Source organism: Pseudopodoces humilis, chromosome 8, assembly GCF_049639895.1.
Source record: "Pseudopodoces humilis isolate 2021_Gansu_Grassland_sample_001 chromosome 8, ASM4963989v1, whole genome shotgun sequence".
NCBI lineage: Eukaryota > Metazoa > Chordata > Aves > Passeriformes > Paridae > Pseudopodoces > Pseudopodoces humilis.
The window spans coordinates 20,272,024-20,292,194 of record NC_142207.1 but is presented as its reverse complement, the minus strand read 5'-3'; the positions used below and the strand labels follow the sequence as shown (position 1 = coordinate 20,292,194).

At 36.7% G+C, this 20,171-nt stretch overlaps 2 protein-coding genes across 6 annotated transcripts in view; one reads left to right on the top strand and one right to left on the bottom strand.

Annotated features, from left to right (window-relative positions):
• The window catches only part of LOC102102068 (neurabin-1-like), a 41,225-nt gene extending 34,773 nt beyond the window's left edge, over nucleotides 1-6,452 (top strand). For all 5 annotated transcript variants that reach the window (XM_088059235.1, XM_088059236.1, XM_014249323.2 and 2 more), the window contains 2 exons: nucleotides 3,466-3,654; nucleotides 5,042-6,452. In XM_088059235.1, the coding sequence (XP_087915361.1) occupies nucleotides 3,466-3,654; nucleotides 5,042-5,209 (357 nt within the window). In that variant the 3' untranslated portion in view covers nucleotides 5,210-6,452. The remainder of the gene's footprint in view (nucleotides 1-3,465; nucleotides 3,655-5,041) is intronic.
• Nucleotides 6,453-7,115: 663 nt separating this feature from the next.
• On the bottom strand, nucleotides 7,116-20,150 carry PDK1 (pyruvate dehydrogenase kinase 1). The gene is made up of 11 exons (XM_014249325.2): nucleotides 19,921-20,150; nucleotides 16,625-16,766; nucleotides 15,089-15,160; nucleotides 14,352-14,536; nucleotides 13,971-14,060; nucleotides 13,599-13,676; nucleotides 12,907-12,983; nucleotides 12,124-12,222; nucleotides 11,084-11,194; nucleotides 9,820-9,933; nucleotides 7,116-9,690 (listed from the first exon to the last, which is right to left on the bottom strand). The coding sequence occupies exons 1-11, from the start codon at nucleotides 20,051-20,053 to the stop codon at nucleotides 9,550-9,552; spliced, it is 1,242 nt and encodes a 413-aa protein (XP_014104800.1). The 5' UTR covers nucleotides 20,054-20,150; the 3' UTR covers nucleotides 7,116-9,549.
• Nucleotides 20,151-20,171: the final 21 nt, after the last annotated feature.

Sequence of the window (20,171 nt, the reverse complement as noted above, 5' to 3'; positions counted from 1 at the left end):
AGGCTTTTGGTCTGGCCCATTGATCCAGCCTGTCCAGGTCCCTCTGCAGGGCTTTCCTACCCTCCAGCAGACCAACACTCTGACTAAACTTGGTGTTGTCCATGAATTTACTGTGGGTACACTCAGTGCCCTCATTCAAATCACCAATAAAGATACTGAATAGATCCTTAACTTAAGCCCTTAATAATTTCTGCCTGATGGTTGTCCAGATGGGTTCATAAGTATGCAGCAGGAGTTGTGCTAGCCAGTGTAACTCTGGCTTTCAGAGGAGTGGGCTATTGCACACTGCCTTACAAATCCTGGAATTGTTGGGAAACTGATGATGGAAGCACCTCTTAAAGGTATAGATAGGGGCAGCACTGAGGAGTCTGCCTCTCTGCTGGGCAGGTGCTCACAGGCAGTTTGAGGATGTGACTGCCTGGTGAGGGTTCAGTTGTTAGTAGCCTGCTAGTTACAGCAGAGGCACTTCGCTCACAGATGGTTAGCAAGCTAGCTGGGTAATCCTTCTTAATATGTTCTTAATATGTTAAATGGTGTGATGGTAGTGGTGTTTTCTTTGGCTTTGTATTTTTATCTCTGGAGCCTTTATTTGCTTTCTGAATCACACGCATTTTTATGCAGGAGCACATGGCTTTCTCATACTTCTATACCTTAGAAGTAGTTTTAGTTCTGCTTTCTGAATTTGCAGCTGATCTCTTGTGTGTGTATTGGCCGTTTTGGGGACTCTAACTTTGCTGTACAAACACAGCTTGTCATGTTCCTTCTGCCTCCGAATGGACACTCGAGAAAAAAAATTATATAGAGGTATTACTTAATGACCAATAAGCCTTACTCAAAAGTTGGTATTCTTCATCTTATCCTCCTACAGTTTTCACTTTCCTATATTCTGAAAAATAGTCACAGATGCTTTCCCTTGTATAGTAGTGAAAAATGCAGATTTGATAGTATTAAAGATCTGTGAGAAGATGATGTCTCCATGTTTTTACATAGATTCATCTGTTGCTACAACTTCTGGTTTTAGGGTTCTGTCTTTACCAATATGAAATAGAAGGAGTTTGTTAGCAACTGATGATACTGAAACCCTAAGCTGCAATTCATAGCTAAGCCTGGAGGACTCCTCCATAGTGCAGTCTGTTAAGTGCTCTAATCTATGCTGCTTGGACAAACTGCTTCAGAGAGCCCTCAAGATTCTGTCACGGGACAGCAATTCTCTAAGAAATTAAAGAATCCGGGTTCCTTTCTTTTTTTGACAAGAATACATATTCAGATACTTACACTCTGAAATTACAGGAGGGAAGTTTTTGCATAGCTTACACAGATTCGGTAAATCTGGAGTGAGTTCCAGTTGGAGTAAAACAGTACACAATTTTTTTCGTGTAAAGGAGATATATAGATACACACACACACCACAAATGATAAAAGTACCTAGATAAATTAAAAAATACACATGTGACAGCATATATTTTAGTGTTTCTTGTGTCTGATAGAGCACACCTGATACACAGGTCCAACTTAAAATGCAAAGTGTTTTATGTACTTTTTTTTTACCCTTTTTATGTACTATTCAGGAGCACTTGCTGGTATGAGACAAAGTTGCCAATATATATTTTGTGTTGCAGTATCAAGTTGGGGAGAACTGTTATGTAAAATTATTTCAAATAAATGTGCATTTTAAAATTCCCTTGGTAATTTATCCAACTAATCTTCTCTGTATGAAGCATCTCAAGCTTGATAGCTTGGATAGAAAACCAGTGCTCCAGTTGTCTTGATACAGATGCTGTATAGAGCATTTCAAGCCAAACATCTAGAGCCCTTTGCTGTTACTTTATGCAAATTGCTATTCTTCTTTTGCACAGCAGTAAGGTAGTTGTGTTCCTGCTTGTTTTATCTACATAAGCATTTTGATTTGGATAAGGAGTTCATTTTTGAAATAAATATTCTGATTGTTCCCACTTGCCTTACTTTGATTTATCTCAGAAATCAAATCAGATGTGCTCCAACAGTGGTTGGAGCATTCCAACTGCTATGTTCCAGCTGCTAGTGGCCATTGAATCTTTGTGATCAGACTAGAGCTATTTGGAAGTGAAAATCCTTTGAAATCCTTCTAGTGTGGATTTTAGGACCCCAGCACAAACTGTTCGGCTCTACAAACTCATTCCTATTTATCTGCATTGCCTCTTAATGTAGCTACTGTCCCTTGTTTCACAGACCAGGAAAAGCAAAACCATTTCAAATTTCATGTAGTCCATCGCTAAAGTGGAAATCTGAAAATGTTATGTTTCCCCTCCTACATGTCTTCCATCTGGAATGCTCAGATCCATTGTGTTGTATGATCAGATCATGTGACAGGCCTATATCTCACTGTCCTTGACTTGTAATCACAATAATTTTGTTACATCAATCAACTCTCCCAAATATTCCATCAAATAAGCTGAATTTTCTGAGATCCCTTTGGCTAACTGCTGTAGTTGTTCACCTGCAACTTTACAGGGTCATCTCTCCAATCCATAACTAGAAAACTTTTTCCCACATTTTCTGTTTACAAATGAGTGTATAAGGCTTGCCAGAAAAGGGGAGCATATTTTTCTGCTGTTTACAAATATCTTGGATGAGTAGTGGAAGCTGCCCAGTGGAGCAGTCTGCAAGTCTAATGCAGCCTGTACTCAGTCATGTGCTAATGAGAGATGATTCTGGATAGTGAATAAAGCTTTAGTTAACTGGTATCACTGATTCAAGTACCATGCTGGAATTTCTTCTCTACAGAGCTTAGCTCTGTTGCTCAGTGTAGGAACAGTGTAGCTTTTCTCTTGTGATGAAGTAATAGTGCTTCAGGACAAACAACAGTAACTTTTCCTCTCAGTAGCAAAATTAAATTGAAGCAGGGTGCCTCAAAAGCTCTGTGAGCTGGAAAAGTGTATTTTCAGTGGAAGTCTGCAAGCTGTTAGGTTTCTGAAATGGTCATCTTCTATTTGGGCAGACCTTTTAAAATGTTGATGTAATAGCATTTGTTCAAAGAACAAACAATCTTCTCTTTACAAATGTACAAAATGTAATAAAACTGTACCTAGAACACTCACCAGATTTACTAGCTACTAGAATTGCTTTTATTCTGGATTTTGATCACTTAACAATAATAATAGAGTTGAAGTGCTTGATAATTCTTCATGGTGTGTAAGGTAGCATCTAACACTAAGATAGAGCTACCTTAACCAACTAACTGAGGAAGTGTGTTCATTGTTTGGATAGGTCCAGTTTACTATTTATGTTCTCTGTTTCTGACTTAGTTTGTGTTGAATGTTGAAGTGTCTTGTTTATAGTAAACTGGGAAAACTGATCTCAAGAACTTGACTTTTGGAGTACAGCATGTTTAAAAATGCACTTTATTAACCAAACTCAGCTGACAGTTGGAATTCAACGTACAGTCAAGTAAAATATTGCTTATGGTGACTTTTCTCAATTGGTTAGGCATTGGATGATGAATTTACAACAACAGGAAAGCAAAATCAGTGGCACAGTAGACCTATTTCTGAATGGACTACCCAGCAAGTATGCCACTGGTTAATGGGAATGAACATGGAGCAGTATATTACAGAGTTCACAGCTATGAACGTAGATGGACAGCAGTTGATGCAGCTTGACAGTGAGAAGCTGAAGGTATGTGAACATCCTGAGGTAGATTTGTAACTGTATAGGTTTCACTGCTTATATTATTATATATTATATCATTATGTATTATATATTATTATTATTATTTCACTGCTTATATTTTTAACCTACAAAGTCCAGTTTCCTGGTTTTGTGGCTTTTTAAGGGGTAGAGTTATTTGCTCTTGTTATTTTATTAGTTAGATAGTAATTTGTAATTGTAGAATTAAAGACTGGCTGCTTGTAGCCAGAAAAATAACAAATATTGCTTCCTTGTTTGTATCTTGAGGAAATGAAAGGAAGCATAATTTTCCAAGGAGTCTTGATGTATCTGTCACCAATCTCAACATAAGGTCATATCAAAACAAGTTCTGGCCAATTCAAATAGAATCACAGGATCCAATTTTAGAAATTTGTACCTTTGACATTTCCTCTTCAAATGGGAAGGCTAAAATCCTATTTGGTGACATTTTAAATGTCTCAGGTTTTTACTCCTGCTGAAAATACATATTCTGAATCTTCTGAGCCTTTTCTTACCATTTTACACCTGGAAGCTGCAGCGCATATGTATCCCTTACAGTAAATTCCTGCAGTTTTTCTTTCTTGTTGGATTATGAAACTGCATTATGGACAGGCAAGATGTGTAGCTGGAAGAAGTTCATTGGTCTATTCTGGTGTAAGGCAAATTATTATTAAAGATCAATAGCAGAATTTGAGGGGGTTGGGGGGGAAAGGTGTTCTAACTTCAGTCTCCAGAATATGCCTGCATTTTAAATAGACATGCAACACTAAATATCCTGTATTTTATAAAATTTCATGGGCACAGAGAAAATACCAGTGACTGCCAAATGACTTTCCAGTTGTGGAACCCCAAACGTTGATGCCTAAAGCTCAGTGTGCACTTGATCCGTTTGGGCTGACACCGTGCGAGCGCGGTCAGGCACTTGGAATCGCGTGCTGCCACCTGCCGATCGCAAATCGAAGTGTTCCGTCCGCTTCCTGAGACACTTCTTAACAATACACTTTCAAATCCTTAAAATTAAAGAGTAGTTACTGAATAGAAACTCGTGTATAAAAGGAGCTAGAAAAATATCTGGAGACTACTACCTATGATGTTATTTTCTGGAAGTTCTCAGGGGCTTACATATTTGTAAAATGTGACACGAAACTGTTATTTCACAACTGAAGAGCTGGCCTTGGTTTTCTTACCTACCTTGTTACCCAGATGATTATTTACAATGTTTTCAAGGTCCTAAGTCTTTGTTTTTCAAATAAACAGACTCTCATGTCAAAAAGTGAATAACACTTTCTTACATTGTTGATGCACAAGCACTGTTGACGGTGCTGTTGAAAAAAAAATTATTGATGAGGTTTTGTTTTGTTTTCCTCCTTCAAAGGCTTTGGGAGTTTCCAGTCAAAATGACCGATCAACAATAAAGAAAAAAATTAAGGATATTAGAAAAACACAGGAAAAACTGGAAAAGCAGAAGGAAAAGGTTCAAAAGAAGGAGAAAGAAGTTCGCAAGACTGGCAGAGTGGTGGCCACTCTTGAATCAAGCTGCTAAAATGAGCATTTTATTTTAGTGCAGACTTGCCTAATCTTGATGAAGTTCAGCAGATTTGTATATAATTGTACAATTGAGGGAGGAGGGAAAGTGCAACAGTTCAATGTGGTAGGTGGTTTTTTTTCTTTTTAATTTTGGTCCCTCCCCATTGCAGCCCAATAAAATGAAATAATGTTTTCAGTATTTTTATTTCTAGTTGACTCTGCCTGTATTAATAGACAATAATTTTACTTTCTGCCTTAAGTAACATTTCTTCTTCTGACATGTCATATTCCCTTTTCATTGAAATTGATGTTTGTGAAAAGTAGAATGCTGTATTAAAAATCATTCCAGTATTAGTCAACTAGCATTTGATAGAGTTGAAGCTGATAGAGGGACAATAGAAAAATCCTGCCAACAAGTTAAGTCTGTGACAGTCTGTTTATCTGTTGCCACTAGAGATGTATAGTAAAAATTAAGTTTAAGAAAATGGTAATGTCAAGTTAATTTAAAAAGAAAGCATGTATTTCAAATTTAGGATTATTTTAATTCTTGTACTTCTGGAACTTCATTCAAAGTTCACTATAGTAGCACATTGTTTTTGAATTCTATGTGTTGCAATTTACTGAGAAAATAACGAAGAAGAAATACTAAGTAGTTTTCACAAACTACATATCCTAAACATAATACTAAGTTTTCTGTACACTACCTGTATGGTGTTGGGACAAGGTTTAAGCCTATAAATAAGATCCTTTTTAACCTATTTTTCCTAAATAATACATAGTTTTATAGATCTATGCTATGAATAAGATCAATTTGCAATACATGTATTTCTCTTTTCTACATGCTGCAAGATTTTTTGCGGACCAAATTTATATATTTGCTAATTTTAAACAATACTGTTTTTCAGACTTAAAATACTGAGGGAAGCCTTGTAGGAAAAATTATCACTGATGCACTGGGTTTCTGCCTTTGTATTTAAATGTTCAGTTGTAGACTACAGATTATTTCTCTTTAAAGGAGGATTTGATTCTTGAAATAGCTTAGAACATGACTTGGTGTTTTGTATATTTACATACTATTTTCTAGAGATACTACAAGAGCACTTCGTTAATTTAGATTATTCCAGAAACATAGACTAGATTAAATATCAGTTCCACCCTAGAATGGACTAGAACAAAACTTACATAGTTTGTTTATGTGGACCAAGTTCTCCTTTAAATCTATGGATTGTTTTTCATTTTAATTAAATGAATGAACTTCACTGTTGGTGTTTCACATTTATTATTTTTTTGTATAAACATCTTAAGAATTTCAGCAAAAGGACTGTGTGGAAATGCTTCTGCACACTAGGCTTTTCCAAAATAAAGTTAGAAAATCTTGATAATAATTACTTTTTTGAAAGAGATTATATTTCAGTTTTATGCATTCTTTGGTCAAGATTTAATTTATCTGCTTTGTTCATGGTAGCTTTTAGTTGTGTGCCAAACTTACAGACCTTGACCCAAAGAGGAATGCTGCCCTACTGATGAAAGAGAAAGGAATTAGAACTATGGAATCATCAAATGCTCAGGATCTCCCACATAAAATCACCCTTTAATTAATTCAGTCAAGAAAGTTGAGTATTTTCACAGCTAGAACACAGAATATTGCACAGAATATTTTCTCTTTAAGCCTACTATTGCACCCTGGGAGGAGTTTTCTCATGAAGGAGACTAGTGGAAATAATGGTTTCAGAGGTTTCCCTGTGTGCAGAGCTGTTACAGGTAAGGAGGGGCCATGGAAGGGCTGATAAACTCCCCTGGCACCTGAGCACGAGAACACTGATGATCACAGCCCATAGCATTTAACATCTGGTGGATGTTGAATGAGAAGGCTGACTGCACGGAACGAGCTCTGTACTAAGCTACATAGTCACACAACAAGGTTTCGTTTTTACAATAGTTTTAATGAATAAATCCAGCAATTCTTTCAAAAAATTAACACAAATCAAGATTAATTTTACAGTGCAAGACTGAGCTAATTTGCATACAAAACTATTAATCTCTGCATTTTGACAGTATGCTACTGTTCTGTAGTGATTCACTTCAACTTAACCAGTGTGCTCACAATGACTTCAGTATAGTAATGAACATACTAAATACAAAAGTTGTCTCCTGCACTTCTATTTAAACTAAAAGTTATCAAAGATCAAATTTATAACAAGGATTAAATATTGTAAATCAAAACACTATGCATTTGTGTTTTCACCACAATCATTTGGGGTGGCAGGTGAAGAGAACTACAAATACAATTATACAGCAAGTTGCTCTAGTAATCAGAATTCAATTGGTAGTTAGCTGAGAACATGGAGACTTTTACTAAAATACTTAATAGATAGTTTGTAGAAACTCAGCTTTTCTTCAGAAATGCTACTTGTAGTTGTCCGATGTTACTAAAATCAATTTAGTTAAGAGATTTAAAGGCTGGAAAGCTCAGCTTCAGCTCTGAGTTTTTAAAAGCCCTTGCTGTAACTTTCAGCTTTAGCAAAAGCAGTAACTGCACGTGTCCCTTCTAACATTTGTACAGGCCCCATTTTATACTATGTGGCATTTCTCACATCCTTTTGCCAGGGCCAAAGAAGAGAACAGCTCTCAGTTCTCCTCACTTGTAGCCATGCAGATTGAAAGGTGTGCCAGTTATTACCCCGAATCCTTGTAAGGAAGAAAAACAGGGGCCTCAAGGTGCCCACAAGCTTAAGTGGAATAGGTAACCCTACTGTTCTGGTGGCAGTTAATATACAATAATCCTCCCTCAGACTGTCAGCTTAACTGTGTGTACAGCCCAGTTTGTAACACACTTTTATTAAAGTTATCTACGTTAGCTTAACCAGGGTATAAAACCATTTCATTGCTTTGCAGAACTTGGCTGGGGAGATAGCAGGTGATAAATCTCGAATCTGGCTCAGCTACAACTAGAGTAGCATGCCTTCAATTTCCAACATCCCACCTATCCCCTTTACTTGTGGTATCTCACCTTCTGCTCTGCTAGGCTTACTGTTTCTGAGAGGGATTATGCATGTCAGCTGCAGAACAAAACCCACTGAATTACATGCAGTTTAATTAACTGAGAAAAGGATTAGGCCTCAATGACTTTAACTGCATCACTCCAAAAATGTTCAGGAATGACAGGGATCAAGGTGCAACATAGATGTGTATGATTTGAACAAAGCTTGTACAGTAGGCATTAAATTGAATTCTTTATTAAAAGGACTCTGTATCTGAAATGCAAGATTCACTCCCCTCTCTATCTTCCTCTGTATGTTCTGATTTGTCTTTGACTGATTAACATACTCTGGTTGTCATGTTTATGTTATAGTGTGAATTCCGGTTACTACAAAAATGAGGCCAGGAACATGTATCACAAATGCAAAGGTACTTTCAGAAACTTAATTCCACATATTATACTGTCGAAGTAATAGAGATGCCCTATTACAGACAAATCTTAAAAATCTGTTTATTAAAATAAGTTTCCATTTACAGCTGTACCTGACATGCCCAAGTCTGAAGGCTAGAATGTTGATACTGTGTTTTGGTATGACCTACAGAAATAGAGGCAAGTGCAAGACAACATTTCTCTACTGTACACAAGCCAATGCTAATTTTTAATTCACAATGATCAGGGCAAGATAAGTTTTTCACATCCATTATATATTCACATTACAACCAAAGAAATACAACTGATGGCCACATACCTGAGATACATTATACCAGTAGTAGCAGTTAAAAATGCTTTTTAAAATTTTTTATCCCTATGGAGATGTGTGATTTCTACAGCTGAAAAAACCCCCTTGATGTAGGCAGTATATGTAGGCAACATCTCTAACTTAGCAAAATTAAGCTTCAGCATGCTTAGGATAAAAGAAAGTGCCAGTGCAGTTGCAAAGTTAACAATGAGCTCAGTATTTCTTACACAAGTTTTTCATTAATCTGTAGAATTGTATAATGGAAGAATGTTCCAGTAAGCTTTTTCAATAGTTTTTCTAATAAAATTTGTAATAATACAAATTAATATCAGATGTGATAGACATTGCATTGATCCCTATAAAAATCAAAATACTGTTCCTTTGACTTAGCTCTGAAAGCAGTCATAAACAGAAAGTGAAACAAATGAAGTATGACATTTCTTTATAAGTGCAGGTTAGGGGGTTTAGGTGGCTGTTGATTTTTTAATTTCAGAAAAGCCTAAATACAGTAAACTTTCTGTTACACCACTTAAAATTACTTTCACGTATCTAAGTGGCTCAACATCTTGGTATAAATTAGGTCTTCTAAATTCCCTTCACAGACAAACGTACTTCTTAGGAACTGCTGAGGAAAAAGCTACATACTGCGAAAAGTGGTCATGTCCTTTGGCTCACTGCTTGGCACACACCAATCATCGGCTTCGTGATTTGCTTTATAATGTTTCCAGGCTGCTTTGTTGTATACAGGGAGTCTTTCAATTGATTCTGTTGATAAGGCCTGTGAAGAGAAAAAGCTGTAGCTGATGATTCTTTTTAATTGAAGTTATCATAATGAAACAAGGAGTTCCATTAGCAGTTCAGATTAGAGTTGCTGATAAATCTAAAGTGGTAGAGTGTTGCATCATACCTTGATGTAAATAACTGCATCTGTACCATAGCCTTCTAAGGAATACAGTTTCAGGTCTCCTTGGAAGTACTGTGCATACAGACGTGATATGGGTAAGCCATAACCAAATCCAGCCTGATCAGGAGAAAAAATATACTTTCATTAATTGCATTAATCAGTGGCATTTTCTGTTTTAACTTAACAGGTAAAATAGATGAACTAAGCATGATGTTTGACAGTAACAGGAGTTGAGATGTTAACTATTATGCCCTCCTCTCCCCCAAGCTGTTATTTACCCCAAAACCAGAAGAATGCATGAATGATTGTTATGAGAAGACTCTGATTCCTTTGTCAGGCAGGACTGGTAGGTAACACATCTTGTATTATATGGTAGCTTTTTGAAGAGATGCCATTAGATAAAAATGTGCTGTGTCTACATCACGCCTCGTGGAGCTACTAATCTTGAGTACTTAGTGTCCTTAAGTCAGATATATTTCACTGTCAGTATACAAAAAAAAAGGTTCAAGACACAATGTCTATGAATATGCAGCTTATACTGAAATTCTCACAAGCCCTGGCTGTAATAGCAGGACAGAGCGCTGAAGTGTTAAGCATGATTTTTTGTTTAAATACTAAATTTTAGAGGTAATCTCTCAATGAGCATGCATAACACTCCTCTGGAAAGATCTCATGTTTCGTGAGTTGCAGAATCATCTACATACAGAACTACTTATATTTTTAAATGATGCAATGTGGGAGAATAAATACAGGAAAGCTGTTCAGAGATTCTAATTTCTGAGAGCTTAGGCTTTATTTCTTGTGCATTTATTACATTCACATGAGACCAAAGTGGTTTCTTCATATGCCCTGTCACTTGCCATCCTTGCTGGGGGTTGGTACAATTAACTACACAATACAAATGAACTATAGCCTTGATCTAAGGTCATTGCTACAATTTTCTTCCTTTCATTGAGTGGCTACAAAAATAATTCTGAATCCTGTTCTCACTGCAGTATGTGCAGAATACCTAAGTACTCTGCTTGAGGTGGCTGATCTTTAGATTTAGTAGAAAAAAGAAAATCTTGAACAAATTTAAATAATTTTTAGTGTTTTATGCCATTTTCCTGTTATTTTTTGAAAAATACTTTAATTAAGCTTGAATTAAGTAAAATTCAAATATTACTCAATGAAATATCTATAAAATCAGTATTTCATAGCTTTGGCTAAATGGTTTTTGTGACAATTAGACCTGTCCATGATGCCAGGGTATAAAAGACTTGCATACCAAAGGTGTAGCTCGTGAAGTCTCAACACGAGGACGTGGAGCTGTTGAATACATATAGTTGAACAGTCTATCAATTTTCCTCATAGGAACACCACCACCACGGTCACTCATCTGGAACAAGAAGGACTATTTAGCTTTATATCCCCGAATCCATTTTTATAAAAGACTGCTTTTCTCAAACTATAAGCCAGGGAAAGTTCTGTCAAAGTATTATTTGAAGCTGTCCCTACCAAGTTACAGATTTTCTTTAATTCTCATCTTCAACAATAACCAAGGAGAGATGAATCCTTCCCTTTCGTCCCTTTTCCAAGCCATTAAATAAAATACTGCCAATAAGAAGCATTCATAATCTCTTGGAGGAAAAGAAATTCTGCTTGAATTGTGCATTGCTTTTATCTTGTTCATAACACACTTTTGTCTGAAGTCGCTATCTATACCTTCTAGCAAATACTAGGTTTTGTGTATTTTATCTTTATTCCTCAAGAATACTGCCATTTAAATATAATTTACTAAAACCTAATACTTGAAGGAGTAAGTCAAAGGAGTTGTTTTACTGCAGTTTAGTTAAACCTATAAAAAACCCAGTGCTTCCAGCTGGTCTTTGAAATCAAACATGGATGTTGTACAGAAAAAGAAGAAACTGCAAACTCTACTTTAGGAGGTTTGTTTTGTTTGGAATATACAATATGTATTTCCCTTTCTTCAGTTGTTTAACACCTGTATAGTTCTGTCATTGTCACTTAGAAAATGTTGATGTTACAATTGTATGAAGATGCTACTTCATTTTTAGTCATGGTTACTTCTAAGCTAGACAAGACACAAGCAAGTACAGGATGCTATTGCAGAGCCCTCAGTGTGACTGCAGCTTCTTCATGATGCAGTATGTGAAATTCCATAAGGGTTTTTTTACTTACATATGTCATCACATAAATCTATTGATGGAACCAGATCACCAGCTCAAGTTACTAATATGCTGCTCATGACAGGAAAAAAAAAAATATAATCAAAATAACCTTTGGAACAGTAAAAAAAGTGAGTACCTTCACAGTTAAATCCTCATTTCCCAACGTGATGTGTACATGAATTGCAGGATAAATGCATTGATCAACATGATGTTCCATGGTGGCTCTCATTGCATTCTGTAATTTTCAAGCACAACTTAAATCCTACTCACTTTATATATTATCTTAAAATATCAATTTAGCAGTTATTTTTACCATGTATTTATGAATCAGAACAAATGTATATTGGTTTTAGAATGGGTTTTTTGAAATTCCTGGGTTATTCAATATCAGTATATATTTAGTTTATTATAATACAGAGACTGCAAATATTTAATTTTTTAAAGGAATCATGAATAGTTTAATTAACAGCATTTGTGTTCTAGATTTTTTTATAATGCACATAGTACATGCAATATGACATGAAATCCAAGAAAAGTCTAGGAGTACACTGCTTCAGAAGAGCTCTACAGGACCTGTTGCACATTTTATCAGATTTGAAGATACACAATTTATGGGATATCTTATTGTCACTTGCTTTATTAAATAGTGTCTTCATACATTTTAAGATTTAAGCTGTCTATTCAGAAGGTATTCAGTGGCTAGGTAAAACAGATACATCTTCCAAAGCTGTTAATTTTCTATGCAATTACTCTTTCTCTAATAGTACAGGGTAGCTGTGTTCTTGCAGTCAAATGGCAACAAGTTTGCACTTGCAGAAACACACTGTGATCTAGAATCGGTTTGAAAAGTCAAAGCAGTACAACCTCAGTAAACAAAGATGTATGAAAGAATTGTGTAATTAATGGTAAGTGCACAGACCTTGAAAAGTTCAAAAATCATGTGATAGAGATGTGATGGCACATACACCACTTGCATGGGCTGTCCTGGTGATTTAGCTGGAGAGAAGAGAGTCTAAATAACTAAATAGCAAATGACATGTCTTTTATTCATTCCCACAGTAATTCAAAATGTAAATTTGTATTGACAAATGGAAAGAAGGAAAATTTGAACAGAAATATTTTGAAAATTCGTGTGTTAATCAAAAGTCATAATCATGATTTTCAAATGTTGCTTGCTGCTTTAGAAATTAATCTTAAAACCCAGCATGGGATCACTGACTAGGGTATATCATAGTTGCTTTCAAATAACCTCCTTATAGGTATCATGAAGATGGAATGGAACGTCTTGTATAAATTTTTAACATGTTGCAAGAAATGCAGAGAGAGTAAGATGCAATAATGTCAGGTAAAGACATGAAATCTTAGCAAGGGAAGGAGCCTGCTAAAATTTGTTATATCAACAGCTCTAGAATCAAAGACTTTTACTCAAGTCAGTTTTCTGATTAAAGGGAGGAATGGGGAAAGCGTTCTGCCAAATTTTAAAAAACCCAATCTATGACAGTAGATACAGAGAACACATGAATTATGTGAAAAGCATAACATTTCACCACCAGCTCCTTTAGAAGAAGCCATCATGATGTTCAAGAACATGCTTTGTCCACATTCACTTACCATTCAACTCCTCAAGGATAAGTTCTGGAGAGCTCATGTAATATAAATCACAAAGTCTCTTGGCATTTTCATAGCCATCTATAGTAAAAGACAGAGGAAGTTATATTTCCCCCTCCCACTTTTGTTTCCTCCTTAAGAGTCTGCCAAAAAAACAAAGTTTGAAAGTAGTGTGTGCTGTCAGGAAGATTCGTATTTTTTTCAGAAAAGCTACATTTATAGGAAAAAGAAACAAATTGTATTTCATGTCACACAGAACTTCTGCTCCAGGTAGGAAAGAACAAAACAATATATTCATATCAGGGTGTGTATTTGCTCTTAGTATAGACATTCATGTAAGTTTTCAGGATTCTTGTTCTTATCATCTGAAGTTACCTCTAATAACTTCAACAACATTGCAGTTAGGATCGATGCTTCCAATGTGTTTTGGATGAGCTGGATTAATTTTCCCACCAAACAGTAAAGCTGTCAAAAAAGAAAACATCATTTAATATCCAGCATAACTTTATAATTTCAGTTTGTGTCTTCAGTTTTGCTAAGTAAAAAATTTATAGGCAATATATAATTTCTGTCCTCACCATACTGAAAAGCCTACTATTAATAAATATTTTAGGAATGGTATTAAGAATGAGTGATAAATGGCAAGGCAAATAGTATACTCCTGAGTGGCACCTTAGTACATACTAAGCACTTAAAGAAAAATACAGTTGACATGGTACAGGTATCATTTCCTCTCCTTTCAACACTGGCACTTACAGTGTTGATTAAGAAGCATTCTGATTGAAATGCGACTCATGTAGAAGCGGTCTAAAAAATACTGCACATTCTGTGAGGTCACTGGATCAATGCCAAAGCTTTCCTTGTATTCTATTACACCTTGAGCCATCGTAGGAATTACATCATTGTGGCGATTCCGGATTTTTATCACAGTGTCTGTAAAACTAAAACAAATACATTGTTAGTATTTCACTTTCAAGGGAATTTAATACTCTGGCAAACAGAGTGCCCGTCTATAAAAATTAAGATATATACAAAAATATCACGTCTGCCTACTGCAATGAGAAGGCAGGTCAGTCTTTACAGCACATTTCAGGTGACTAGTGTTGAAACAATTAATAATGCACTATTTTGACTATTTATAAAATTATTTATTTATTATCTTGATACTGCCAAGAATCAAGAAAATAAATAAAGATATCAAGATGTAATTATCTTGATACCTGCCAAGAGAAAGAGAAAACTGTGCCAGTTGTTTTCATGCAGAACAACCCATGCCTGTCAAATGGCACTTATGGTCAGCCAGCATTCTACAGAATGACATTATGCTAAAGTGCTTAATTTCCTGTTTTAATGTACCCTCCTTTTAGGGATGGGATGACATTACTGCAATTTTTCTGTAAAGATTTGAGATAGGAAATTTTTTTTCAGCTATTGTTTTCTTGCCAGTTCTTCTATCCAATATTAACAAGATATATGTGACAGCAAAGCCTTACCTCTGAATAGCCCCTGAATCTTCTGAGCTTTTGTCCTTAAAGTCCAGAATCTCCTGAAGACTTTGGACATACCTTTCAATGAAACAAACAGGATAAAGATCAATTTTAATATACTTTCCCAGATGTCTCTGGTTAGCAAGTTGTGGCTTTCCATTGTTGCATGTTTCCAAATCATTCTACCTGTCTCCCTATGAATTTTGTTAGATTCCTTTGAATCTCTTCATAATGTTTTCTTCCAAAATTCCCAGAGCAATGAATTCCACAATTTAATTACAATGTATAAAATATCACCTTTGTGTTTTAAACCCAGTAGGTGATCACTTATTTGCAGCCTCAGCGCATTCTTGTTAGTAGAAAAATCTTTCCATTTGTTCATGATTTAAGTATTTCTGCCATCCCTTTCCTTAGAAACGTATTTTCCAAGCTGAAGAATTCTATTTGGTTTCTTCTCACGTAGAAATTTTCCAACCCTCTGATTATCCCTCTTGGTCTTTTCTGTTCAGGATGTAGCTGCATGCAATTCAAGGGAATAATGGGCTAACTCAGTGGTACAATTATATTCCTCCCCATTTGTTATTTAGTTCCTAACACTATTTTCTTTCTTGCCATCAACTGACATATCCAGAAAAATATTCCCAGTAGCATCAAAATTTCTTTTTCCATTGTGAGGAAGCAAGCACACAAGGAGAGGAGGTTCTTCCCTGTGTTCTGCTTTACATTTGCCCAAATGGAATTCATTTCCCATTTGATCAGTGTCACCTAGTATCATGAGAATATAAGCATTTGTGTTTGATTAAGAGCCTTCATCTTCATTGATAGCTCTTTTCATATTCAGTCATCTAGTCAATCCCACTTACTTGCAGATTTTGGCAGGTATCTTAAATTTAAAAGCCTTTACAGAAATCCTTGTGCCTTTAGCAGTTGCCAAGCAATCTCTTTGTTTTGCTTTCATCTTTAAAAAGTATGCCTAAGTTCCTTACTTGGAAGCAAACTTTACTTTTCAAATAATGTCTTTTTCACTTTAATACCTTCATGTTCTCTCTCTTTTATGTTTTGGCTTTGGGAGCTTCCTATTGCTTTTTCTTCATGTTTTCTATACCTTTACTCTCAAGCTGCAATAACCTGTCTTGTAAATGGTTTCTGCAATGTTTTTCAAACATTTTGTGCTTTAGTATGCTTCTTTTGTTTTCTTTAACTATCTTCTTCACTTTTAGGTAAGTTCCCTATTAAACACTCCTCTGGTGGATTTTTGTTTAAAAAAAAAAAAAATTTGATTCCTCATACATGAGTGTGTGCAACACTTCCTTATTTTTTAATTCCCTTGTGGGTTCTGTAATTGCTCCTATATGTTTTTTTTTTTCCCACATCTGTAAATTTAGTTTCTGATCACACTGGTATATTTAACATCTCAGTATAAAAAAGTGATGTGCACATAACAAGCCTAAGAATGTTCCTTCAGTAGAAGAGTGTGAGTTCCTCCAAGCTGTGTTTATGCAGAAGGTCACCCTTCAAGGAATGGAATGTCACTGTTCTTACCAGCTCTGCACCAGCTGAACTGAAGGTGTTCTTAGGAGGTTGTCTGGAAGCAAGCTTATTTCTTTCATTATGTTTGCCAATCTCACAGGCAGCTCTTGTCGCAGAAACATAAATGAAGTCTTTTCACAAGCATTTTCAGATCCTAAGACCAATACATCAGAACGAAGTCAATATTTATGGTAAAGAACTACACAAACTTACTTTATTACCTAAGAGGCCTATACCTTGATTTCAAAGCTGACTCAGCCAGGCTATGCAGGTAATGCAGTGTTTCATGGCAGCAGCCCACTTGTATTTCAAAATTTATGGCATACTGCAACCTTTCTGTTGCATTAATGAGAATCTCCAGTATACAAACAAACTAATTCAACAGTTACAGACCTATACTGTTCAACTTAAAATATGGCTTCTATCCACGTATATTGTTCATTTTATTTGCAGCAAACATTGACTCTAACCAGCACTGATCAAACAATATGTCATTCTGAGCATGTCAGAGAAGCAAATTAAACCAGTACAGGAAACTATTTCTGAGAAGGATGCTTAAGAAAGTATCATAGTCCCATATAACCTGCTTTTCATCACTGATCTTAGTGAATTATCATAACTCATCCTCAAACACTTTAAGGAAATTAATTCAGTAGTATTGATCTCATTTTCAACTAAATCTGTTGCAGTTTAAATTCAGTCTTACAGGTACAGAAGTCAGGTGAATGAATTCACATGAACAGTGAGAAAGAAATGAAAGTAGGACAGCTACTCTGCTTAGCCATTAGGATACTAATACATTGAATTTGTTACACTTTTAAAAGCTAGAAGTAAAAATACTGCCTCTTTTGATAACTGACCTCTGCTTTTGTAAGAACAAGTGTCATCTGTGGGGGTGGCAATTAAATACGGTTATCAAAATCAAGGCCTGCTTTTACTCCCACAAAGCTTGTTTTCCTAGGCAAGAAAGGGTGCAGCGTGGGGAAGAAACTAAGAAATGCTGTGCATCTTTCTCAGCCAGACTTCTTTCTAGACTTAAAGATTGTCACGTAAACAGCATCTGAACATCCTAACCTGCCCATCTGCTGCAGTGAAGTGCATACTTCAGGTCTGGTGTTTCACAACAGGTATCTCTTAAAAATTAACTCCTGTGTTACTGCTCAGTTCACTCCTTCCATTTGGCAAGGGGAAGTTGGGGAATAAGATTAAAGGAAGGGATGAGGAAAGAAAAAAGAAAGCTGGGGGTGCCTTAAACATGAAAAACCTTCACCAAATTGAAATAGAGCAGTTTACTTTAAAGTAGGCAGAATCAGACACATAATAAACTACACTGATGCAAGAATGTCAGTTAAAAAAAATGAAAAATTTACAAGAAATTCCTCCACAATGGCACTTACCAGCAGTATGCACTGTCTACATATGACCTCTGCCTAGAAACCTTTCATTCTTCTCCCTAGTCAGATTGCATTTCAGGCATGACTGTTACTGGCCTTTCCATTTTCTTGGGTAGAATTCCAAGAACAAATCAGATTGGAGGTATTAGAGTGTAAATGTAATATTTAAATGCCTCATATACTCAGAAAATTACATTTCAGAAAATAGTTTTTGTATCTGAAGGTCTTATCTTTGCAATCTTGGGTCAAACATGCAAGGCAGTATAGGGCAGGCAAATTGAATAGGCAAGTGACTCTCTTCCCCTGTGCAGCTACTGTCTATATCTAGGCAAAGAATGGGTAAAACTCCTACAGAAAATACTGTGGTCTTATAACCCAAGAGTAGACCTAAATTTGCTTATAGAACATTTCACTTTTTTAAAGTTAGCTTTACCAGATTTTATTATTTCCTCTTTGACTGCTCTCACTCTTACAAATGGAGAAAAAAAATTCCTTAATGAAAACACGATCAGATTATAATAGCTACAGAATGTGTTATAGACAAATATGTGTTATAGACAAATACTGTCTCTGTCTTGCACTCTTTTTTATTTGTTATTAGTTTTTACTCTCTGTGATTAAATCCGTAAGCAAAAGAAAGGAAAAAATACTGTAGAAATTTTCAAGATTATTTTTACCATAAAGGTAAAAAGGTTAAGGTACTAAGAGAGAATCTTTTGACATAAGGAAACAGTGTGGCTTAAAAATAAACAATGATTTTATGGTAAGAAATTTATCAGTAGTAAAATAATACAGGTCAAAGCAAACTCTGAATTGCAAGATTCTTTACTTAAAATACAGCAGCAACAGAACATATGGTGGAGCTCCTGTAGGAATCCAGAGTTTTAAATGTCAGATACATTTCATTGCCACAAGTGAAACGTTGAATAGATGGATGAAGTGACAGCAGATAATTGTGAGAAAATCTCCTTTGTAAATCTTCCTGCTTATACAAAGTTTGGGGTTCTAGAATTAGTTCTCACTTAGGTTTTACTTGCAAAACTATAAAAAGCCATGAAACTATTAACTAGTTAAATATATAACATGTAAACATGTATGCACACCAAAATGCCTTGGGTATGGAAACAGAACATATTATAGAATGTCTCTGACCTCAGACTTTGAAAAGGTGTCTCAGTGTGAGTTACACAACCTTTCTCTATATGGTCTTTGCTTTAAAGCAGACTAGAACAATTTGTGTGAACCCTTTTGTCTCCAAGCTGACAGTCAAACCTGGAAGCATTAGGAGTGATTTTGGCACTGTCAGTGTCCTGTTACTGATTTACTCATTTTCAAGACTAGATTCCAAATCCTCCAGGATGGCTCTTGTTGTCTGCATCCTGTTCTTTCTCTCACACACCTTCTAAAACAGCAACGTTTGGGTACAATGTTTCTGTAGGGCACAGGCAAGTGACTGAGAAGTGATGACTGTTTCAGCCCCTCGGTGCCAACTGGGGCTCAAGGCTTCATGTGTTCGGAAGATGCCTTTAAAAGGCTGCATGCTGCTTAGCAAAAGGCTTAACCAGTCTCACCTGTCTGAGTCACTGCTCTAATGCTACCAGTTGTCACAGCTGTTCCCACCCTCTCCCCAACACTGCGGATTCTGCAGGAAAACACCCAGCTACCCTGCTGGTGCCAAAAACTGGAGTTTTCAGCTAAATTTCAACCTTGACATAGTTGCGGTCTCCTGGAACAAGCCAGCTGGGCCTTATGCCCCAGAAGGAAGCAGAGCCCTTTTCTGCCAGAAAGCACAGCATTCACAGATAAGGAGCAGCAGGGCAGCGCTGACGGGGTGAGGGGTCGCGGCCGTCCCGCTCCTCACGGGCACCCGTGGGAGGAGGGGCAGCGGTCGACAGCTGCTCAGCGGGAACTCACCGAAGTCCAGAAACTGCTTCATGGAGAGCGGCGAGGGGGAGAAGCGTGAGTAGAAGTCCACCTGCTGCGGGATGTTGCCCGGGGAAGCGCTGCCCGGGGCAGCGCTGCGCAGAAGGGCTCGCAGCAGCCTCATGGTGCGGCTCCGTACCCTCAGCTCAGCCCGGCCCGGCCGCCATTTCCCGCCGCGCCGCTCCCCCGGCCCCTGCCCAGGCCGCAGCCGCCTCCGCCGCGCCGCCGGGAGGAGGTGCCCG

What these genes read in the sequence shown, in the direction of transcription:
- PDK1 (XM_014249325.2), bottom strand. Translation starts at nt 20,053, where the DNA reads ATGAGGCTGCTGCGAGCCCTTCTGCGCAGCGCTGCCCCGGGCAGCGCT. An exon ending in TGTTGTTGAAGTTATTAGAG is followed by an intron (nt 13,677 to 13,970) that starts GTAACTTCAGAT and finishes CTTTTACTATAG; the next exon opens with ATGGCTATGAAAATGCCAAG. An exon ending in ATGCAGTTATTTACATCAAG is followed by an intron (nt 9,691 to 9,819) that starts GTATGATGCAAC and finishes TTCTCTTCACAG; the next exon opens with GCCTTATCAACAGAATCAAT.